The 24844-nt window shown below is 33.9% G+C and overlaps 3 protein-coding genes, 1 long non-coding RNA gene and 1 other non-coding gene across 5 annotated transcripts; 1 reads left to right on the plus strand and 4 right to left on the minus strand.

The window, feature by feature from the left end:
• The first annotated feature begins 5803 nt into the window (after positions 1–5803).
• LOC112757676 (uncharacterized) lies at positions 5804–6277 on the plus strand. Its single transcript, XM_029293892.1, has one exon. It carries the CDS (start codon positions 5804–5806, stop codon positions 6275–6277), a length of 474 nt encoding a protein of 157 aa, XP_029149725.1.
• A 479-nt stretch (positions 6278–6756) lies between these two features.
• On the minus strand, positions 6757–8882 carry LOC114925440 (uncharacterized). Its single transcript, XR_003814599.2, has 4 exons — positions 8723–8882; positions 8554–8607; positions 8340–8396; positions 6757–8011 (listed from the first exon to the last, which is right to left on the minus strand). It is a non-coding gene; the product is annotated as an uncharacterized lncRNA (long non-coding RNA).
• LOC112759851 (U6 spliceosomal RNA) lies at positions 8785–8886 on the minus strand. The gene has a single exon (XR_003180317.1). It is a non-coding gene; the product is annotated as a U6 spliceosomal RNA (small nuclear RNA).
• An 8231-nt stretch (positions 8887–17117) lies between these two features.
• Positions 17118–19223, minus strand: LOC112755243 (RING-H2 finger protein ATL46). Its single transcript, XM_025803207.3, has one exon. It carries the CDS (start codon positions 18495–18497, stop codon positions 17337–17339), a length of 1161 nt encoding a protein of 386 aa, XP_025658992.1. The 5' UTR covers positions 18498–19223; the 3' UTR covers positions 17118–17336.
• A 331-nt stretch (positions 19224–19554) lies between these two features.
• Positions 19555–22347, minus strand: LOC112755244 (probable inactive receptor kinase At2g26730). The gene is made up of 2 exons (XM_025803208.3): positions 21218–22347; positions 19555–20229 (listed from the first exon to the last, which is right to left on the minus strand). The coding sequence occupies exons 1-2, from the start codon at positions 22332–22334 to the stop codon at positions 19658–19660; spliced, it is 1689 nt and encodes a 562-aa protein (XP_025658993.3). The 5' UTR covers positions 22335–22347; the 3' UTR covers positions 19555–19657.
• Between the last annotated feature and the right edge of the window lie 2497 nt (positions 22348–24844).

Genomic DNA, 24844 nt, shown 5'->3' on the forward strand with positions numbered 1-24844 from the left:
TAAAAGTCCTTTTGAGATACTGTTAAATCAAAAACCAGACTATAATTTCTTTAAAATTTTTGGTTGTGCATGTTACCCTTTTTTAAGACCATATAATAAGGTAAAGTTTGCATATAAATCAGAACAATGTTTGTTTTTAGGGTATGATGCTAATCACAAAGGCTATAGGTGTATGGCAAAAAATGGAAAAATATACTTAGCAAGACATGTTAATTTTAATGAATCTGTGTTTTTCTATAGTATTATGTTTTCTAAGTCTGATTCCTCTTCTAATAAGTCTGAATTTGTAGCATTGGCTGAGAATCCTATTTTTTATATTACTCCACCAACTAATACAGCCTCCCTTCCTCTTTCCCCTTCAACTAGTACATCGTCCCATCAATCTCTTGGTCAACCCCCTCATTTAGAACAACCTAACACTTGTCCATCCACTCGTACATCTACATCAAACACTTTATCCAGTAACACAACTCCATATTCAGCTTCTAGTACATCAGATTCTTCTATACCAATTGGGGACATTGACATTGTCTTACCCCCTATCTCTCTGACTCCATCCCCACCCAATAACACTCATGCCATGGTAACTCGATCAAAATCTGAAATTACTAAACTTAGAGCTTTAGCTACCACAACTACTTCCAAACCTACAACCACTGATTTGATACACAACATCCCTAAGACTGTAGCTCAAGCTCTAGCCTCTCCACACTGGAAACAAGCCATGGATATTGAATTTCAAGCACTTATGAAGTGTCAAATATGGACTCTCAAAGAACCACCCCAAATGCTACCATCATAGGAAGCAAATGGGTTTTTGCCATTAAAAAGGATCAATTTGGAAACATTCTAAGATACAAAGCTAGGCTAGTTGGTAAAGACTTTCATCAAACAGAGGGAATAGATTATGAGCAGGTTTATAGCCCGGTTGTGAGGCCTAGTACAGTTCGGGTTATTTTTAGTATTGCTATCTCTTTAGGTTGGCCATTACGACAATTTGACTTTAATAATGCGTTTCTCAATGGTAAACTAGACGAAACTGTCTATATGGCCCAACCACTAGGTTACTCTCATTCAAATTCATCCTTATTTTGCTGTCTAAACAAGGCTCTCTATGGTTTGAAGTAAGCTCCACGAGCTTGGTTCAATACCTTGGCCAAAACCTTAGCCAAATTTGAATTTAAGAATGCTAAATCTGATATTTCTTTGTTTATTAAATATACTTCCTCTTCTGTTATTACTTAATTGTGTATGTTGATGATATTATCGTAACTGGTAATAATATGAATGAAATTAATACTCTCATATCTGATCTCAATAAAATTTTTTCTTTGAAAGATTTGGGACAATTCAGCTTTTTCTTGGGCCTGGAAGTAAATTATTTGCCAGAAGAAAATTTGTTAATTACTCAATCTAAGTATGCATCAGAATTATTAAAAAGATCAGCTATGGAAGACTCAAGTCCCATGCCTACTCCTATGATATCTAGTCTTAAGATGTCTGCTAATGACTCAGAATTCTTTGATAATCCAAAACTTTATAGGTCAATCGTAGGTGGCTTACAATATTTAACTCTTACTAGGCCAGATTTATCATATTCGGTTAATAAAGTATCTCAATATATGCACCAACCTACACTACACCATTGGAAGTGTGTGAAACGAATTTTGAGATATTTGAAAGGAACTTTGAATCATGGCTTATTCTTCACAAAAGCTACTGATTTTTGCTTACTTTCCTTTGCAGATTCTGATTGGGGTGGTGACTTAGATGACAGAAAATCTAGTACAGGCTTTTGTGTGTCTTGGCAACAATCTAGTCTCCTGAAAAAGTAATAAACAAACCAAACTCAACAGAAGCAGTACTGAAGCAGAATACAGATCTATAGCTGCTGCACAAACTGAAATTATGTCTCTTCAACAGTTGCTCGGGGAGCTGCACATTCCTCAAAAAATCTCACCTACCATCTACTGCGATAACCAGTCCACTTGCCTTCTAGCTGCTAATCATGTCCTTCATAGCAGGTGCAAGCACTTGGAGCTAGACTTACACTTTATCAGGGATCTAGTCAACCGCAGAGAACTTTTTGTCGTGCATATACCTTCAACAGATCAGATAGCAGATACTCTAACTAAACCTCTCTCCTTGCCAGCATTTCAGAAATTTAGAACCAAACTAAGAGTACATGACAGATCAAGTACCTCAGTTTGAGGGGGGTGTTAGAGTAGTGAATTAATTTAGAGTAGTGAATTAATTTTCTATTCTATTATGATTAGTTAGAGGGTAGATTAGTCTTTCTACCCTAATCAGGGATGACTTGTGTATATGCTATATATAATAACTTTACTCTTTGGAGAAACAAAGTTTCCTAATATTCATTCTATCATATTCAATCTATCAAGTTTACATTCTTCTCTCATTCTCTAATATTCATCTGCAAGTTCTTCAATATTGTTACTCAAGATTCTAATACGTTAGGTGACGGCAGAAAGCTTTAAGCAAAGAAGTCCAGGCCAGCGGAGCACATCGATCCTGAAAACAACAGAGGTGGAGGTGGAGGCACTGTCTTCAGTTCATTGCAGCATTGGGCATGAAGAAGAACACTGAGGACGTCTAGAGTAAGATCCGGGTCATGATGACAACCTGTTGGACTGAGACATTAATGGGTCGGGTCGGGTCATTTGTTTGCCTAGACATTGTCAAAAGCAAAGAGAGAAAGATTCAAAAAATTTCACCGTTGCTTGTTACCTCATTTACTGTGAGTCAAATTACTCTCATTCAAATCAAACGAACTCACATGTCTAATTCAAATTGGTTGGTCTATCTTAACCACTTTAACCAGCAAACCCTTACATTCACCATAGACGACACCATTGTTATTATACTAATTATTATAGTATATAATTTTAACAACACTTTAAAAAATATTATTAAAATTAAATTAATTTTTTATTTTTAAATTAAAAAATATTTTTGAAATATAAAAAATATTGTCTTAATTTTAGTAATACTTTTTTATTTAAGTGTTACAAAATAACATAATATCCATAGTCTCACAATAATAGCCATTCATGATGATGATAATAATAATAACAATTATATATATATACGAGAGAGGGGGATCAAAATGAAAATGTACTAATTTAAGTAAATATTACACTATCAAATAATTTTATGTCAATTCAAAATTGTTTAATATAATTTATATATATATATATATATATATATATATATATATATAAATTAATATAATATATTTGTTGAAAACATGAAAAAAATAAAGGTACTTTTATTATTTATTTATTGCTATATCCAATTTCATTAAAATTTAATATAGATGATCTATAGAAGAGTATCGAAACTCTAGAAAAAAATGAAAACTCAGGTAAAGTCAACTTCACGTGAAGTTGATATCTGAGAGTTGTTAGATGAAAATTTAGTCAAATCAGTCAAATCATCTAACGACTTTCAAGTACCGACTTCACGTAAAGTCGACTGCACCTGAGTTTCCACCGAAAAAAAACTTTTAAAATAAAAAGATTTATAAAATAAAATAAATAATTAATTACTATTAAATTCATGACTTTTATGTGAGTTCCATTACTTAATTCAAATGTAATTAGATTTTTATTTTCATATTTTTTCAACTTTCTCAATTTAGAATATTTTTTTACTATAGTATTTTTGTAAGAATTTTGTCGAGTAAATGGTCTAATTAGTCTCCAAAAGATCACTCATTTTTAAATTAGTTTCGGAAAGATATTTTTGATCAAATTCGTCTTTCAAAGATTTTAAGTTAGTCATTTTAGTCTTTCCATCACTTCCATTGCTAATAACGTCAAAGTTTGTTGATGTGACACATTAAGTGACGTGCACCACAATACAAACCTAGTAGTCTTAATTGGCAACTAACATAATAAGTTTATGAAATTAGATCAAATAAACCTCAAATTGAGGGATTTCAATGCCTCAAGTTCTTCTCTTAATGAAATTTTGATTTGATCTAATTTCATAAATTTATCATATTAATAGTCAATTAAGACTCTTGTATTGTAGTATTACTTAACATGTCACATTAACAAATTTTAGCACCGTTAATAAAAAAAATAATAGAAAGACTAACGTAATTAATTTAAAATTTTTAAAAAATAAATTTAATTAAAAAAATTTAAAACTAATTTAAAAAATAAATAATCTTTTAAAAATGAATTTAACCATTTACTCAAAATAATTTGGATGGCACAACACAGGAGAAGCCATATCCATGGGCATCCACTAAAAAAATTGAGTAATAGATTTGTCTTCCCTAGTTAAAGTATGTTGTTAGGAAGAAAAATAATAAGAGGGTTGAGGCAATTAAAGATGATAGTCAGACTTAAAGTGGTAAGTCGTTAGCATATGATGAAGAATTAGTTAGAGAGAAAAGACACGTGGAACGTAATCTACAAAATCAGGGACGTAAAAAAAAGGCATAAGAGAGAACCATATTCTTTTTTTCCTCTGACAAATTCTGTTCCTTACTTCTCTCTGAATTTCTTTTCACTTTTTTTTTGTTGGTAAGTCAGGTTCTACAATACTTGTGAAAAAGTCTTAGACTAATTCTCTTACTTCTTTTTCACAAGTCCTCAATAATTCACTTACTAAAATTTTATATTCCATTATAGTTTATGTCACTATTTCATTGATGTAATTGTTCAATTTGATTATGTTCTTTTAAATTTAGACATTTGCTTTTTTCTTGATTAGTTCAACGTATTTTTACTCTTTTATATGTTAATTGTAAGATGAAAAAGATTAGTTTGGGCAGTCAAAATATTCTGTTTTCTTAGATCGATTATAGAATGTAAATAGCAAAAATTATATAGAGCAAAAATTTTTTTTTCCTTTCAATTGCATGAGAAATAAGAGAACTTGACTGAAAATTTATCAAATTAATACAATTATATCTCAACAATCAATTATATTAACCATACATTAAAATCAATTATTAATGTAGAATACATATTAAAAATAAATTAAATTACATATATTTATATAAAAATACATAATGACTAATTTTAATGAATGATTTTAATGTATAAATAATATTTTAATTCGGGTTGTACCAATGATGAATAAATGCTAGCTTGAAGGAATATGTAGAGGCAGAACTTGACTACCAACCACTATGCATATAAGGTTCCATACTCTCCCTGCAGCGTTTATAAAAGCATTTTTACACGAAGTATCTAATTAGATATAATTATCACAAAACTTACATATTAATAATGAATAAGAATAGATCTCATAATATAACCAAGTTACAAATTCCATTTAGCAAAATGTGTGTAACTTTCAGTTCTCTTCGCATGATTCAATTTATTTGACTATCACATGAATGGTTGTTTTTGAATGCTCACCACTTGATAGAGTATTTTTAGTCATGATAAAAATTAGATTACTTCTAGAAAATTAAATAAAGGAGTCAAAAAATGAGCTGTAACTAAATCAAATTAGAAGATTATATTTATAACATATTTTTAGTTACTCTTGGTCCAAGACAACTAGCAGTCAACAGATATTTGTAAAACAAGTTGGTGACAGATTAATAATCCATTTGTTATAGCGTTGTTTTCGTAATGCCAAAAAAAATCACGTATATATTATCAGATGCTCGAAACAAAGTAGTTTATACTTTTATACGTTAAAGAAAAAGAAAGTGGTGTGATAGGAAAGAAGTGTGTGTGAAAGAGAGCAAAATTCATTGGTCTTGCACACACATTTTTTCGTATCTAGCCTTTCTCTTTCTTTTTCTTTACACAAAATGTCCTCGTCCTCACCGATAACCAATTATGCTGACGATGACATGCAGGATATTATATTCACCAAAAGAGGTTGTTTATTTTGGATCCCATGCTTTCGATCAAAAGCGTCATCGTCAGCATATGGTCGTCGGTGTGGAGAAGAGCAGAAATCGGAGAAGAAGCAGCATTCGCGGCCCAAAAAACTGAAGAAAGTAAAGGAATTGTCTAAGAAGGTGTTTGGGTCTAAATGGAAAAAGTTTATTCGTCGTTTGAAGAAGAAGAATGTTCCCAGAACTACATTGTTAAAGAAAGGTTCATTCCATTATGATCCCTTGAGTTATTCCCTCAACTTTGATGATGGAAAACATTACGAAGGTGATGATCATGAACGTTACAGCCGCAATTTTTCATATCGCTTTGCTTCTCTTCCAGCATCAACAAAATCATCCATGGACCTTGGCAATGGCAAGGATAATAGTCTCTCATTGATGTGATATCATGTGAAAATAGTCGAAAGATTTTTTGAATGTATCCTTGATTTCATTTTTGACCTTAGCAAGACTCAAAATGGAGAAGGATATGATTCTTGAATAGAAATTGTTAGGCTATGTGTGCCTGTGTGGTAACATATTTTGTATTATTTTTTACGTAATAAACATTTTATTTATTTATTGGTTCCGTTGATATATATAAAAGGAAAACATGCTATAGACAAAGACAACAATATAATGGAACACATTTAAAATGTTCCAATTAAAAAAATTGGACTTCAGTGTAGTGTAGTAAATTATTCTAACAAATCTAATGATTAATATTGAATAGAACATTGTAGTGTAGTCACTAAAGCTTTATCATCACCATGGTCCTTGGGGTTGTAGGTAAAACTATTTTTAAAATTTGAAATTGCAGGGACACATGAAATGACAAAACGAACCTTGTTTGAGTCTGTTGTCAAAGCCAAATTAGAAATTACTTACTAGAATGCACATTCTGTTTTTATATTTGCTAGGCTCTTATCATAAAGACTAATAAAATTTAACATAATGCACATAATATTTGATTTTAATATAACTCTATACATTTAAATTAGAATTGATTCTCAATAACGTTACCCCCTCAGGCTGTGTAGGAAATGCATGGATTTCCAAGCTGCGGAGAAGCTGTTTGATGAAATGCTTCAGAGAGAGGTGCAGCCTAATAACATTACTTTCTCCACTTTGATCAACTGTGCCATGCTTTGCCCGATAAGGCTGTCGATTGGTTTGAGAAGATGCCGGGTTATGGGTGCGAGCCGGACGGAATTTACCTGTTCGGCTATGGTGTATGCTTATGCACTCACTGGCAGTGCTGACATGGCCCTGAAGCTCTATGATCGAGCGAAGCTGGAGGCGTGGCGCCTTGATGCAGTGACATTCTCAGCATTGATTAAGATGATTGGAATGTAGGGAAACTATGATGGATGCTTGAGTGTGTACCAAGAAATGAAGGAACTTGGTGTGAGGCCTAACTTGGCAATATATATATATATATATATATATATTCAGAGATGATAAGTAATGCGTTCTCACCGGATTTGATGACCTATGCTGCTATGCATCTGTTATAAGTGTATGTTAGAGCACAGTTTAGTGATGAACTAATGATGCTCTAAGTGTTTATAAGGAAATTGAGATGAGTTTGATTCTTTATAATGTGCTTTTGGCGATGTGTACTGATGTTCACCATGTCGATGAAGGTGTTGGGATTTTCAGGGACATGAAATGTTCTGGGACTTGACAGCCTGACAGTTGGACATATTCATCCATGATCACCGTGTATAATTGTATTGAGGCGGAGGTGATGTTGAATGAGATTATTGAATCCGGAATTGAGTCTACTATCCTTGTTCTGACATCAATGATCCAGTGCTATATAAAAGCTGATGATTTTGTGAAGATATGTAAACAACTCTCGGATTTGTGCATGGTTCCAGATGACTGCTTCTGCTGTTGTCTTCTGAATGTTATGGCTCAAACACCAAATGAAGAGATGGGTATGCTGACAGATTGTGTTGAGAAGGGTAATGCAAAACTTGGGTCTGTGGTAAGATATTCGGTAGAAGAACAGGAAGGTGATGGAGATTCTTTTATAAAGGAAGTATCATAGCCTCAGTTGATGCTGAAGCGAAAATGCCCTGCCGCAATTCTCTCATTGATTTTTGTTTGAAGCTGAATGCAAATGGCAGAGAACTGCAGAAAAGATCAAGAGAATTGCATTCAAATGGCAGAGACCTGAGCTGGACATCAAAGTAGTTATGCATTTTCTGATTCATTTTGCAGAAATTTGTATTAGTATAGTAAAAAATAAATTATTTTCTAGTAATAAATTTTGAATATCTTATATAGAGTACATGGATGCTGTTATTACTTGTTGAATGTTGAGGGTGAATTACAAATACAGTATTCATGAACATGCATTATAAATTTATAACCAAGGCCTTTCTTTTATTGTCATCATTCTTCATGAACTGGAAGAAGAAAAGAGCTTACTGCAATTAGGATAAGATCTGAAAAGTACCTCAGTTTCCCTTTCATGTAATTGCACCAAATCAAATTACCCAACTTTCTTTATCATCTGTTGCACATATGATTATTGTGATTTGTATGATATTGAGCAGAACAAATAAAAACTAGTTGGTAATGGCTAATTAGTAATTACTCTAACAATTGAGGGCATGTAAATTCATTGAATACATATAAACAAACAACTCCGTCAGCAAAGTGAAAAATACCTATAATCAATAATTCAATATACCATGCTACCAACACACAAAATCTGGCCGAACCTGATAATGAAACCAGTAAGTTTGAGTCATTGAGCTAAACCGGGGCTTAAACCTGATAATGAAACCAGGGGCTTAAATCCACATGAAAAACTATACAGTGAAGTGTTACAGTTACCTGGAAAACTTGAGAAAGGAATGGGATTGCAAGGAAGGAAGAAAAAGGGGTAGTGGAGGGAAAAAAATTTGGACCATTTCTCGATTTGTGCGTGTCATCCTTGCGCAGGGCCATGCTAATCTTCTCTGTATCGTTCCAATTTTATCGGATGTCCCCGAAGGGACGAGCCTTTTGTGTTTCCTTTGCTATATATTCTGTCAGAGTCGTGTGACCCTAAGCGATGTGGGACTTTACTGAGTCAAGTGAGAAAGAGAAATTGAACATGAAAATGGAGGACGATTAACATCTCCATCACAGTTTGCATGAGGTCATAAGGAGTTCTTTCACACAGTCGCAGGGAGGGAGCTGGGACATGAAGAAGAAGGTGACCAAAACTCTACAGTAGTAACTTCTTACATTTGTGTGGGCTCCACCATGTGTAAAAATTTACCTTATTTTTTAGGTGACTACAAAATTAGTGACTTTTAAATATACTAATTAAGGGAGAGATTTATTGTTTTTTATGGAATATAAAAATTGAATAAATTACTAAAAATAAATAAAAATTAAAATAATTATTTAACTTTAACCTCACGATGGGACTATATTGAAATTAAATGAAACTTTTTTGGATTTAAATAGGACACTTTAAACTTAAAGGACCAAAATAGGATTACGCCCAAACGTAAGGGACCAATTTAGTATTTTACCCCTTAAAATAATTAAAATGTTTCTAAAAAGTTTAAAAAGCATAAAGATATAACTAAACAAACTATTTTTTCTATAAATGGCAAAATTTTTGTATTTATGAAATAATTTGTACATTTGATCTAAAATTTATTAGGAACATTTTTATAATAGGACATTTAAGACACGAGATGGGTAGAAATCTTCATACGACACTGTAGTGACGCATTTCATTACCAACTTCATAATGCTCTTCAGCAGCCCAAAATTTTCCGACCCTGTCTAGCCTTTTAAACACTCTATCCAGTCCCTCCCATTTGGGCCCTTTTTATGTGAATCTCGACCCAATGTAACCGAGGTCAATAAGATTACAACTTATTATCCAATCTGCAAATTTTCTACACGCATTCATATCTACTCTCACCCCTTCCTTTTTTTTCCTTGGGACTTTCTATCTCATTGAAGTCTTCCACAGTCATCTACTCCTTTTTGATATGTTATGATAACTCCATCACTTCCTTCCACAATCTTGGGCTGGCATATAAAGCCGTGAGAAGCCAATTTCTTCTATTACTATAATTAATCTACATATAGACCCACTGAGTTTTAGAGGATAGAACCATGATATTTATATGTGGGTCATTTCACATTATCCAAATTCTACCACTAAAGCCGATCGCATCCTCCACATGATAAGAAGCAAAACCAAAACTCCTTATAACCTCTCTAACTCTATTACCACTCACCCTTGTTTCTAACAATACTATATCAGGTCTAAACTGTTTCATCATATCCAATAGGGTACGATGAAAAGGCCTTTACTCCCCGCCCTTCTACAATTCCAAGAATTGATAATCATAAATAGATATGAGTAAAGCAGTACATCTTAAAGATAACTTAGGCCCTTTCTTGAGGATTTTCTTCCTCTATATGTTCCCCCATCAGGGCTACATCTCTTGGTCCTTCCTGGTTCTCAGCCAAATCATCTGCGTTTGTCTCGCACTCTATCATAATAATGCCTCAATCATTCTGATTGAGCATTCTTTCTACTGCTTCTGTTGCTTCTATCATAGCATCTGCATCAATTGATAAGCTTATTTCTAGGAGTTTGGGATCAGGAGACTCCTCCATCTTCTCATCCATTTTTTTTGTGTTCATCACTATAGATTTAGAGATGTTTGTTTCTTGAGACACTTGACTATTTTTCATCCAATTATCGTTGTGGTGTGTGTATGAATATTCGGGGTGGGTTTGATGTGTGTTGGTTGTAATGGGCTAGCCAGAAAGGGTATAAGGGAGGGTTGGTTTGGGCTGTATTTTAGGAAAAGGTGTAGAGAATTTTTGTCCATTTGGATCAGATTCTTGCAACATATTAGGAGTTTTGGTCATTTAGGCTATTATTATGTGGGCTGGTTAAGGGCACGGGTTGATGTGGGCAGATTTGGGTCTTGTTAATTGATACGTAAATATCTTATACCCATTTTCTGCTTATTTTCTAGTTAAATTTAGTTGGAATTTAGTAAGTTTAGTTATATTTTAGTGTTAAAATTCTTTTTGGATGCTACTTTGAGTTTTTCTGGTGTTTTTATTATTTTAGGTGAAATTCAAATTAATTTGGCAGAGTTTTGAGCAAAAAAGAGAAGTTTTGAAGTTACCCCTTTGGGCGCTAAATGCCAAACTGGCGTTTAACGCCAACAACGTTGAAAGATAAGGAGCGTTTTTGCCTCTTTGGGCGCTAAACGCCAATCCTGACATTTAGCGCCACTCAATCCGGATCCAACCTCTTCAAAAGAGCATCTCTAGTGGATTTAGATTTTTAATTATTATCTTATCTTTTATTTTTGTAATTTTTATTTACAAAAAAAAAAATCTTTTAGATTTAGAATTTATTATTTTATTTTAATTTCAAATCAAATGAGGTTAGATATAAAAGGAAAAAGATACACTCTTTAGGGGGATCTCTTCTCATCTTCTCAATCACGCACGTTTCACTTTTTAGAACTTTTGTTTTCTCTGTAAGTCATGAGTCACTAAACCTCCTCGGTTAAGGTTAGGAGCTATATTTATTTCTATGGATTAAGACTATTGTTTTTCTATTTTAACTAATGTATTGATTCAGTTTCAAGAATTGCTCTCGTTCTTCATCTTATAAATATTGGTAGAACGATAGTATAAAACCCTTATTCTACATGTGTTCTTATGATTTTCGACAGAGCTATCTCGCTTGAACAACAGCTTGAAAGCAAATTCCTCCTAAATTGCTAATTACTTGAACTAATCTGGATACGTGACATATAATCCATTTAGTTTTGGATAATTAGGATTTCTATGGCCATAAACTAGGTTTGAACTTAATCCTCTAATCTAAATTAAGTGACCAAGACATTGTCGGTTGATTTGGGTTAGAGGAGACTAAATCACTAAGACATTAGGGTTTAGTCAATTACAGTTTGCTGTGAAACGAATCTTGCATGATTAAAATAGTTAGTAAGAAAATTTAATTCGGATGAATAAACAACTCTGAAACCTTAACTGTTTTCTCTCATATATTTCATACTACTTTTTTGTTTGCTTTCCAATTCTCTAAGTTTACTTTTTAATGCATTTTACAACTCTCAAAACACAATTTTTGCTTGCCTGACTAAGTGAGTCATTCAACCATTGTTGCTCAGTCTATCAATCCTCGTGGGATCGACACTCACTCATCTGATTTATTACTTGATACGACCCGGTATATTTGACGGTTAGTTTGTGGGTATTTGAAAATCCCGCATCATTAATCTTATGGTTGTCAATCGTGGGTCTGGGGGTGTTATGCACAGCTTTTGCTACAGTGTCGTGGTTGGGTGACGTGGTAATAGGACAAATCTGGTAACCGTTATTCCCATCATTATCAATCTCATCATTGTGTCCTTATAGTACAACATATCTTGTACTAGAGATAGTACCTTCTTCATTCTTGCTCCCATCAATCCCACTACTCCCAATATGCTCTCATTTTCCTCCTTTTTTGCTTCTTGTTACTCTTCGGACCACCATCCATGGTCCATATGTCTGATTTTTCTCTATCATGACTTGTTTACCTTTATCTTTTTTAAAAATTCTAACATTTTTCTCTACAAAATTCCTTTCCTCTTGTATCTGCTCACTTGGTTCTCCTTCTCCCTGAGCTTTTTCAGTTTCCATGGCAGTATCGCCTCCGTTTGCTCCCTTGTTATTAGATGGACAACTTGATTTTTCATGCCCAACCTTCTCACAACCAAAGCAAATATTATGTAATACTTCATATTCCACCCTATACTTCCCTCGTTGATTGCATAGTGGGTAACTAGATGCTCTGTGAGGTCTATCTCAACGCAAAGCCTGGCAAATTTTTTCTCCTTCTGTCTGCTGTGTTAGTGTCCTCCTTCAAAGTTCTAGACAATATTCTCAATCTTCTTTAGGATTCTCTCATCATAGCATTCTATTGCCAGTCTTGGCAACTTCACCCAAACTGTAATTTTATCAATGGAAGCCTCTATAGGGTTGAAGTTTAGTTTCCAAAAACGTATAGAGAGGTAGTGATCTAAGATCTTCCAAGGTCCTTCAGTCAAAGCAAAGTCCAAGTCTTCTTGTGAGTAGAATTTCACAATAAAGAACTCATTACCTATGTCAATAACATCAATACTTTCCATTTTTCCCACATAGCTTTAAGCCTTCTGGTCAGCATCATCAAAGATATCTTTTTGCCTAGTAATTCGATAATGAGGGTATCCTACCAAGGTTTCCTTAATTCCTGAATGGCTTTCTCATTAATTGTGAGGTTGTAGATATCTTCGACCTTCTGCACAATAATGTCTTGACCCTAATTATCTTCCTATTCCATGAGGCTTTTTTCTGTTGGTTCAGTCTCCTTTCCCCCGCCTCTTTCTTCTTCTACTGTTGCTTTGCCTCTCCAGACCATATCACTAAAGGTCCTCTTCTGCTCCTTAGCCTTGCTCGTATTGCCTCTTTCCTCTTATGCTCCTTGCATCCAGTCCTCCTCTTCTCCTTGCATCCATTCCTCTTCTCTTGGAATTAAGGATGGATCTTGGCTTCTAGAAAAGACTTGCTTTATATCTAAAATTTTGACTTTTTTTTCTTTTTTTTTTGGTGACTGATCCTGTCTTTTTCTCACAGGTATTTCTGGCATATAGGATCTGGAGTAACCTCCACGTATGTAGCCGCCCCTCATAAGGCTGCAGGAATAAAAGGTCCAGTGGTTTGCGGTGGTTTGCTCAATAATAACCCTTTCTATACCACAAAATATTCAGCAAACTGGTTGCCGAACATATATAAATCCAAATACAACTAGTTTTACATGTCCACCCATGAAAATAAACATGGAATTAACATCTTAGTTTATTATTATTAGGGCTGTCAAATCGTCAACCCGCCTAAGTTTGTTGATTAAACAGGTTGATTCGTTTAAACTCGCTTTATTCAAGGGTCATAATTTTCTAATCTGGACCATTTATTGCCAGCATATTGGGTTAAATAGATTGGTTCGTTTACTATTTTATTTTTTGAAAAATATTTTGACAAAAAATATCATTTTTAAGTCAAAAACCTTAAATAAATAATAATTTTTTTAGTTGATGGGTTGAATTTTCGGATCTAATCCGGAGAAATATTAGTCAAAAGTACTATTTTTTTAATGTAAACAAATTTAAACGTGTTGTCCAGTTTAGTCCGTTGGTCTAGTTTGTTTAACCCGTCATTTTTTTAGGTTAATCGAACTCCTGTTTAATTCAAAATTTAAACGAATTTAATTTTAGAGACAAAATTCACCTATTTAAACGGATAAATAGACTGACTTGATGAATTTAGTATATTTTGACGGTTTTAGTTATTGTTGTAGCATGTATTCGCTTTCCATATAATTATGTGAACCACTTTTAAAGTCGTTCTATTATTCCTGCTTGTTATATTAGACCCAATTTTATGTAAAGTAGAGGATTTAATATTGGTGAATATTTTAACATGACTTTATAATTGTCTTCACATAAAAATATTTTTTTTACCCTTAAATAATGGATGTAGAATTAGATTTTAATATATTATAAAAATAGTCTTTATTTAAAATATGATTAAATAAATAAATCACACTTTTAAACAAAATATCTTTATATAAAAATATATTTTTGACATCTTTATTTGAATAAGTGTCTTTAATATTTTAAAAGAAATTCCGGTTCAACAACACTTATATGAGTTTGTTAAAATTGAAGAAAATTATTATTCAAATTTTGTTAAGGATGTACAAACAAATTTCTGTATAGAAATATTCACCAATAAAAAAAAACAATAATCCCATAATCTATCAATCTAGCATGCTTTTGCTCCACATCAGCCTACTTTACATTTCTCCCTTCTCCTTTTAAAGGCTTTTTCTTCATTTTGGCCCCTTACCTTTTCGCCATCATACCTTTCACTTTATGATACTTTTCTTTAAAAGTTCCATTTAATCTTTAGTTTCACAATTATCTCACAAGACAACCGTTGCATTATCACAAAGTTGATGTTTAGAATGAACAAACAAAATCTAATTTATAAATATTAAATCTTGTGGGACTTAAACATACAAAACTATTACATTTAACAAATCCTATGAAAATTTAACTATTCTAGTATTAATAAATAGAATTTAACATGAACCAACATTAAAATTTAATGCAAATTAAAATCAACCTGATACTTGGGTTTTCTAAAGACTAATGATAATTTTGCTGTTTCAAACAATCAAATGTACGGTTGACAACATTGAACATTGCCTGGCATTAATGATTATCAAATCAAGGACAAGCCCAATGTTGCGTTTGTTTGTAATTGAATTAGTTATAAAAGATGCATATTAAGAAAAAAACGACAATAGCAATCTTACAAGTGCTAATCCTGTATACTTTTGTTTTTTTCTTTGAACTACCTATTGTTAGCATTCTGGTAGTTGAAAACCATCATTGACATTTGATAAAATAAACCTCAATCCTTAAATTCAAAATGGCCAAATGGGAGTTGTATGAAAGTGACCCTACACCACTAAAACTAGAGCCAAATTTTGGATTAGAACTAGTCACAAGACGGATTGAAATTGAAATCCAACTGCCACATAGGCCCACAGCTTTCATGGATTTAAGTATGAAACTGCCGTCTATATCTACCCACGCAAAAAACTATTTGTAAAACCATTTATATTCAACCAAACAAAAAACATTTATACTTCTTGTTAAAATAATTAACAAAAAAAAAGTATAAATCTATAGACCATAATACAGAGAATTGTTGTTGTCCAATTTTCACTTTCAATTTTACCCTTTCAATTTTCAAATGATGCACGGACACTGACACGAGACACGACACGGGACACGCCGACATACGAATTTTAAAATCTTACATGACACGGGGACACGCATATATGTAAAATATAAAGTATTTTTAAAATAAATTGTAATGATATTTTGATATTTTATTGATATTAAAATTTAAAATAAAATTTTTAATTATTTTTAATATCTTATTTTAATTATATCAAGTATTTAAAATATTTTTTGTTTTAATAAATAATAATATATACTATATCTAAATTTATTTTAAGAATATATGTTAAGAATAAGACTGGACACGGGGACACGTGATGGTATTTAGGTGTGTCCAGGCGTGTCCAAAGAAGAATTTTTTATTTTTTATTAAGACACGGTTGGACACAAAAGACACGTGTGTCGAACGAGTGTCGGTGAATGTCGTGTCCAAAATGTGTCTGACACGCGGACACGATAACTCAGCGAAGTGTCCGTGTTGATTATCATTGAACAACTTTTTTTCCTCTCAAGGTGCATTTTGGATAACTGAATTGTTGATTAAATTTTAGTGTATACATAAAATAAGTATAAATTTCATTTTTCAAAAACCAAAAATCTTATTTTTGTCCTTTTTTTAATACTATTGTATTCTTAACAATGATACTTGTTAGAAAAAAACATTAAAAAATTCTGACTTTTTTAGATAACGAATGCATTCAAAATTTAAACTTTTAACATTTTAAACAAAAAAAATTACGTTAATAACCTTAATTATTGCTAAAGTCCCTCATTATTGTTTTCTCGCTAACAACATCCAATAACATCAAAGTAGATAAAGAAAAAAAGACTCAGGTTTATATTTGTTTCTATCCTTTAAAATTCTTTGTAATCAAATTGTGACTTCTCCCAGTTTATAGTTTAACATAAAAAAATATTTATTTTTTTTTAATTGTAGAATTAATATTTTTTCTGTTATTTATAAATGTCATTTGAGTATTTTTGACTATTTCTAATTTTCTATGAAAGAGAGTTTATTCCTATGTTTAAAAAAAAAAAAAAAGAGTGAACAAAATTCAGCACCTTAAAAAAGCCAATAAAGCAAACGCGTCTTACTCCCGCCATATAGGTAATTCTATCATGCTTTGATTCACACAGTTAATTATATGATTTTATAGGTCATATTCCTTTAGTTTGGCTTCACTTCTTAATCAATGGTAAATACTAACAAATGCTTATCAATTATCATAAAAAGGTCCACCTCCATAATTACAATGCCGGCATTGGAACAGGCTAGGCTCCACAACCAAATTCAATTAACTAAGTAACTGTAATGATGTTCAATAACTTTAATTGTACAAATTTGTTGGGTATGGGAGAAGTCAAAAAGGAATTTGAATTCTAAGACAACTATGGATTAAGCACATCAAGTTTCATAATAAACCCAAGCAAATAAAGAAATGTATATCTTACAAGTTACATCTTCCTTAATCCTGACATATACATGTAACCACATCACAATATACTGCAATCAATCACCACAATTTCAAGACTCTAGATCATACCAAAATTTTGAATGAACAAATTATTCAATGGATACTAACATGAATTCTAGCAAGAAAGGGGAGATAATGTTATACCTTTTCTGATGTACCTTCCATTTCTCTCATCCAAGGCAAATCTGAATTAAGAGAAGATGGTAATCCAATGTTGTGTGCATCTGAAGAAACTGAAAATTTTCCCTTCTTTGACCACAACCATATTTTGGAAACAGAATAGCTCTCTCCTCTGCTAACACTAGTAATGTTCTTTCCTTCCCTCTCAACCTCAACTGATCCCTCCTCGGAATTATCATCGCCGCGACCCTGCCGGCGATGATCACAATTCAAGGTTATCCGGAGATCCGATTTTCCAAGTACATACTGGTAAGACCCCATTGAGAAACATCTTCTTGCATCCAAATTACTACTACTAGCCTCTCCACCTTCCGGCTCGGCCGCCTCCAAATCAACCCTCCTAAATTTACCAAGCCTCACAGCGACAAGCCCCTTGTCCGCAGCTTCTTCAGTCTCTTGAACTGCAACCATCTTCCCTCCATTGTTATTGTTACTACAGGGGAACTGGCAGCCCTCATCTTCCCTCAAATCATTGAAATCAAACACCGGATTCTCCATGGAAAACCCCGGCGCGAAGAGTGTTCCTCTACAGAGTGGGCAAGTGGAATTCGAGAGAAGCCATGTGTCTATACAGCTGATGTGGAAGGCATGGCTGCACACAGGGAGCAACCGGAGCTTATCCTTGTCGGAGAACTCGCAGAGGCAAACGGCGCAGTCGAAAGGTTCCTTCGGCCCCTTGATCTCCTTGTACTGGAAAACAGGAAGCGCATCGATGAAAGCCTGGTCAAGACCAGAGTCATGGAGATGGAAAAGCTGCTGAAGCTGCCTCTGAAGAGTGTCAGAGAGAGAACCTTCATGGTGCCGATTAGGTTGAGCAGATGCAGAGGAAGATGAAGGGTTTTTAACGAGAAACCTAACAAGAAGGTGAAGGAGACCGGAGATGAAGAAAAGAACAGCTAGAATCACTATGATGAAGAGCACAGCAGGACTGAATTTAGCACCGGATGTGGAAGGTGAGGGTGTTGTTGAAGCAGAAGGTTCTTTCTGGAAAGTTCCAGAATATGGGGATGTTGAAACAAGAGGAGGTGGGTTTGTTATGTAACCGTCTTTTCGGTTGATCTGGGAGTGTTCAATCCAAGCCATCTTCAAATGGGACCACTTATTCATCCTCCCGCTCATCCCAACATTTAATTTGGCCCCAAAAGAATTGAACACTCTTAGCTGACTCAGATTCCAGATGAGTATATAGAGTATAGACGCTCTATGAATGGAGCAAGCAGTAAGAGGAGAAAAACCAAATCAGCATCATGACTTTTTTTTTTTTTAAAAGAACTCAACACAATAAAATGTGAACACCACCGATCATGGTGTTTTCTGGATTCAATCTTTTGTTTGTGTGGAGGCCTTTCATTTCAGGTACAAGAATAAACCCTAAGGGGAAGGCAGTATGACTTAGCTTAAGCCTTAAATAGAGGCGAGACTCATCAGAGGAGAGGAAAGTGGAGTGTGAACGACTTTTTTGTTTTTATTTTTATTCCCTCTCTTGCACCAAAGATTTCTCTCTCCAGTCTTTGTCATGTTTTGTAGATAGAGGCAGAGAGCGCCAAATAGAGAAAGTGGTAACATTTTCCAAAGTGCGAGGTAAGGCTGACAAAACAAACACCGTGGGTTTTCAACCCACTCGACTCATCAGCGCGTGGAGGGAGTGAATGCACAATTTTGCTGAATTTTTGAATGAAGAGTTCATCATGTGCACTCAGAAGTCAAACCATTACACCAGTTGTCAGTTGAGTTGAGATATGTCAAATTTCATTTCCGTTATCGTTTTAGGAATTTAATCCTTTCGATCCCAACTTTTTTTAACGATATGAATAATTATTAATAAAATAAAAATATATTATATTTTTAAATTATTTATTTAAATCTTAATATTTTATTCGCATTGTTAGTAAAATAAACATTCGATATATTTATTACTCACATTGTTCACCAATATTGTTGGTTATTTATACTTTTTTTTTTTTAAATAGTTCAAGGTAAACGAAATTATTTTAAAGTGAAAAAATCATAGAATGAAAATAGGAGTTTGAAATTAAAATAATGAAATTTAAATATAATTGAAGTTGTAAATTCAATAATAATTAAATTTTTACTTTTTTATTTCATCAACTTTTTTTGAAATTGACAATAGATGACAATAGAAATTGACATAGTAGTTAGTACATAGAAGCAATAATTTTAGTACAGGCCAATTAATTCGTAATTCTCACTGTTCACATGTACAGAAATTGGATGATAAAGAGATTCCACATACAAGAAAATTGTAACTGGGACAAGGGTCACACTTGATAAATCAAAGACTTTTCTTCTTCCTCCTTTATAGTGTTAATGATTAGAGCGACTTGGTTGATACTTGGCCTAGCCTCAGGGGAACGATTAACACACCTTATAGCCACCTGAAGCAAATTCACCATCCTTTCTTCACTTGCATACTCTGATATCAGAGTCCTATCAAACACTTCACCCGTCCATTCTTCCCTCACAACAGACTGAACCCACTCCGTCAGTTCCATCCCTTCGCTCTTTACCAACTTTCCGGTGAGTAGTTCGAGCAGAATGACGCCGAATCCATAGACATCGGCCTTGAAGGCCGCGTGATCCGATGATGACATGGAAGTGAAAGGACTAACAAAAGATGAACTATGTTGTTGTTGTTGGTCGTCGTCTCCACCCATCACACCATACTCACTTATGCATGGCTCCATGTTCTTGTTTAGCAAAATGTTGGATGATTTTAGGTTGCCATGTGAGATACCTTGTTGCCCAAGCTCTTGATGCATGAAAGCTAATGCCTCAGCGGTCGTAGCTGCAACTCCAAGCCTGCTGCTCCAGTCAAAGGCTTTTTGGGCACCTGAATGCATAATTGTTGCTTTTAAATACATGATTTTTTGTAGTACTAATAACTTATGATTGCTCTATCCAAGCACAATAATATATAAAAACTAGTAAATACCTAAATATTGGATATGTAGATTTTAAATTTTAGAAGTATATTTTAAAAATTTTGATATTCTAAAGTGAGTAAACTGATAAAATAAAAGGTTAGTCATCATTGATTTTGTAATTTTTATAAAATATGTGTCTTACTATTTTAATTTTAGAGTGATTAATTTTTTACTTTACCATTTTATTAATTTTCTCACTTTAAAATATCTTAATTCATATTTTTGAATGTACAAATTTTTTATTTATTGATTTTTATTATTTTTCTAATTGTACAAGTTAATATTCTATTCTAAACATATTTATAAACATGACAATAATAAGTAGTCACAAAAAAAAACATCACACTAAGTACTAAATAAAACAAAATTTAGATATTTTCAATGGCTTAAAATTTTAACAGGTCATCAATTTTTCTCACATTTAATAACTAAATTAGAGAATAAACCAAGAATATAAACATAAAAAGTATATGTACACACTTATGTAAGACGTCTATAGACGCTAACAAATCACATGTTAATATAACTACCAGTTATTAATGATGAGAAAATAGACGACTCACATGATTACATTATCACCTAGTTTAGCTTATAAAAATCATACACGTAAAATCCTCATCAATTTGCCCATGAAAGAATGAATCTCATGAATATGTATTATGTACAAAGATTTTGATGTTTCTAGTTCAATAAAAAAAAAAGTAGGCGTAAACTCATATGTAGTTATTGTATTTATGTGTAGTTGATAGTTGAAAATAATTAGATAATTTAACACGTTTGACTAAATTGTTATGTAATGATTTTCAACTAATAACTTTACATAAAGACAATTGGTTAATTTTTCAAAAAAAGAAAAAAAAAGTAAACGGAAAAAAGAGGAGGAAATGGTGTTACCGTGTAGAAGCTTAAATAAACTTCCATTTTGCTGATATTCATAGACCAAAAGCTTCTCTTGCTTGGAGCAATAGAAAGCAAGAGGTGAGAGCACATAAGGGTGCTTCACTTGACTCAAAATCTGCATTCTTTGCTTGAAATCGCGGCCGGGAACAGACCTATCGATGATCCTTTTCACAACCACCGTTGTCCCATTTTCAAAAACCACCTTATAAAGGCTACCATTCTTTCCTCTTCCAATCAATTCAGCCGGAGCCTTGAGCAAGTCCTCTAATTTCAATTCATGCATAGTATTCCTCGAATTCGAAAGAACCACGAGTGATTGCGAAACCATGCCGCTCTCGGAAGTTAATGAGAAGTCTGATCGGCTTACCCCTGCTCTGTATTCACTTGAAACATGGCTAGCTTTTTGAGCACTACCTTGAGTTACAACTTTCTCATTCAATGCTTCAATTCTCTTTTCTTTCTTTTTTCTTCTGCACAGCTTCCAGACAATTAAAAGGATCACTAAAGCTCCGATCGCCGCATAGCCTGAATACATAAGAATCTGCTCTTTTGAAGGGCCCTTTGATGATTTCTTTGGTTCTTCATCAGAATTGTCCCCGGCAGCGGCTGCAGGCACCGGCGATTCCTTCCGTTCTTTGGAATCTTTGCTAGCAGGCACCGGCGAGCCGGTGCAACTCTTTGGTAATGGATCACCACAGAGTTGAGGGTTACCGAGGAAGCTTTCAGAGGTGAAATGTCCATGTATATCTGGAATAACTCCACTGAAATTGTTGAAGGAGACATCGAGCCGGTCGAAATTAGAGAAATTAAACGGCGGAATTTCTCCACTGAGCTGATTATTCTGTGCTAGGAACATATTCAGCGTTGAGATTCTAGCCAAATCAGGATGTAACTGTCCCGAAAATTTGTTGTTAGATATATCAAGACTCTTTAAATTGTTTAACTTGGAAAGTGAACTAGGAAGGGTTCCAGAAAGTTGGTTTCCGCTTAAGTGTAGTTGAGTGAGTTGTTTGCAGCTTCCAATCTCTTCCGGGATGCCTCCGTGGACGCCGTTGCCGTCGAGACTAAGATAAATGAGAGATGCAGCCAGGGGATGCAAGTTGCAAAGCATAGCAACATCAAGAGTTCCTGATAAGCTTAGCTTGTCAAGAAGCAAATTCTTGATGGATGAGTTTTTAGTATCACACTCTACACCTTGCCATTGATCTATGCAGGGATCAGAGCCTAATTTCCAATTCAAAGTGAAATTCTGATGACTATCATTGCCAGAGAGTTGTGCAAGAAAGAGTATCATTGTGCTCTTGACCTCATAATCAACACAATTAACCATTCTTAGGAGGAAAAGGGATGCAATGAAGGCAACCCAGAAAGAATTTCTCTCCATTTTGATGCAAAGAAAAATATGAAGTTTGATTTTGAATAAGCTCTTTTGCTAAGTGTTGAATAAGATGGGGTTTGAAGTGAAAGATTGATTTTGAACTCAAAAGGAGTTACTATGTTGATGAATTTTTGCCGGAATGGAGAACAGGTCCAATTTGACTGAGACTACGATGAGCATTTGTTTCTTTGTTGGTGATTAGTATTCATAATTGTGAAATAATAATATTAAGAAAAGGAAAAGTCTAGGGTACAGGAACTTCTGTATCTTGTGGTTAGTACTTAACCATCAAAAGAAAAATGAGTCATCTCTCCTCATTAGATGTAATCTTATACCATTAAAAATATTATTGATAGCTAATTGATGGTTACAAAACATAAAAGTTGCTGGTCCCTAGCACTCCTCTTAAGAAAAAGAAGAAAATTGTTAATGGCATGATGCTCAGCGAAACTATTGGACAAATAGAGGCCGGCAACTGAAACAGTTGGAAGCAACGTCTTCACCTTCTCAATGGCTTATGCTAACAACTAACAACGATATTGACGTTTATTATGCTAATTGCTAAAATTGCTAATCATATATAAGATAATATATTAACAAACTTATATCTCAGTGAGAAGCGTTCTACATAACTTCTACTCGTTCCTCTACTCATATCTAGCTAGCTAGGGATGGTAAAGGTACCAGCTCGTTCTATTATAGTGTTCCTTTTTTTTTTTTCTTTCAAAGAAAAATAAGTTTTAAATTTAATAAATATTAAAAAATTATAATTTCAGATGTCTTGACGTAAATTTTTTATAATTTTAATAAATATTATCATCAACTAAATTTTCTATTAAATAAATATTATCTAAAAAACTAATCAAATAAATATTAATTAATTTTTTATCTAAAAAATTGACCTGGTCATTATAACTCGACAGATACAAGTTATAATTCGGAGATTAGGTCTGATCCATCCGTATAAGTCGGCCACGTAAGCTATAACTCGACCACTTGCAAATTCAAAACAGAGCAGTTCATGATCCATCCATATAAGTCGGCCACGTGTGTTAGAACTCGGCCACGTGCAGCAAATTCAAAAAAGAGAACGGTTACCTATTGATAACCCTAAAAAGACCTTTTCAAAGAAGCCACCAAACGTTTTTCTGCGAGATTCTCGGACAGTATCCATGCCTTATATCTCGAAATAAGGAGAACATACCACAACCAAGTCATATATAAATCTTATATAAACAGAACTAAATAAACATAGAAGGATAAGTATACAGAGAACTCTCCCTTTTATTTTCTCTTTCAAAAAAAGCTAAAACACTAGAAGTATAGCTCGGCGTCTGTGCTCTTAGGATAGAAAACTCCATACACACGGAAGAAGGAGTTATACCTCGGCACTAGAAGGCGTTATACTTCGGCTCAAATTACTGGACAGGAACATTTGGCGCCCACCGTGAGTCCTGCCTCACTTTTTAGTTTTGATCTAACACTACTAGATTCGACTTGTATCTTCTTTTCTTTGTAGAAGCCGAACTATGATGGATCATTCAGTAACTCCTCAAGCCAACCCAACCAATGCAGAACTCTTGGCTGCCAATGCTGCTCTACAGGCGGAAAACCAACGAATGGCCGAATTGTTAGCAGCAATGCAGAACAACGGCGAAGAAAAGAATGATAATAAGGTCAATAACAACCTCCATGAGGAACAACAATTAGAGTCGAACGTGAAGACAAGAGAAGCACCTCCCAAGACAGAAAAATGATGGATTGGTCCTTTTTTCGAAGAAATAATGAAATTCAAAATGCCTAAAAATTTTACATTCCCAATGACTTTGACACCGTACAAGGGGATCGGAGATCCTAAAGTTCATGTCACAAAATTTGAATCTATGATGTTTCTCAATAGTGACTCCGATCCCATATTGTGCCGATCTTTCCCAACTTTTTTAGATGGAGCTGCTTTATTATGATTTTCTAATTTACCTACAGGTTCGATATCCAGCTTCGACGAGTTTGCCAAGTTATTCATAAACCATTTCACTGCATCCAAAATCTACGTACAAGATTCAGATGATCTCAATACAACCAAGCAAGGACAGCACGAGAGTCTGAAGGACTACATGACGCGCTTTACAACAACGGCCATAGAAATCTCAGACCTCAATCCAGAGGTACAACTACATGCGATAAAGAGTGGCCTCCGACCAGGGAAATTCCAGGAAGCAATAGCAGTTGCAAAGCCGAAAACA

This window comes from Arachis hypogaea, chromosome 16, assembly GCF_003086295.3.
Source record: "Arachis hypogaea cultivar Tifrunner chromosome 16, arahy.Tifrunner.gnm2.J5K5, whole genome shotgun sequence".
In the NCBI taxonomy this organism is placed as follows: Eukaryota; Viridiplantae; Streptophyta; class Magnoliopsida; order Fabales; family Fabaceae; genus Arachis; species Arachis hypogaea.

What these genes read in the sequence shown, in the direction of transcription:
- LOC112757676 (XM_029293892.1), top strand. Translation starts at nt 5,804, where the DNA reads ATGTCCTCGTCCTCACCGATAACCAATTATGCTGACGATGACATGCAG.
- LOC112755243 (XM_025803207.3), bottom strand. Translation starts at nt 18,497, where the DNA reads ATGAGCGGGAGGATGAATAAGTGGTCCCATTTGAAGATGGCTTGGATT.
- LOC112755244 (XM_025803208.3), bottom strand. Translation starts at nt 22,334, where the DNA reads ATGCTTTGCAACTTGCATCCCCTGGCTGCATCTCTCATTTATCTTAGT. An exon ending in TTTATTTAAGCTTCTACACG is followed by an intron (nt 20,230 to 21,217) that starts GTAACACCATTT and finishes TTATGCATTCAG; the next exon opens with GTGCCCAAAAAGCCTTTGAC.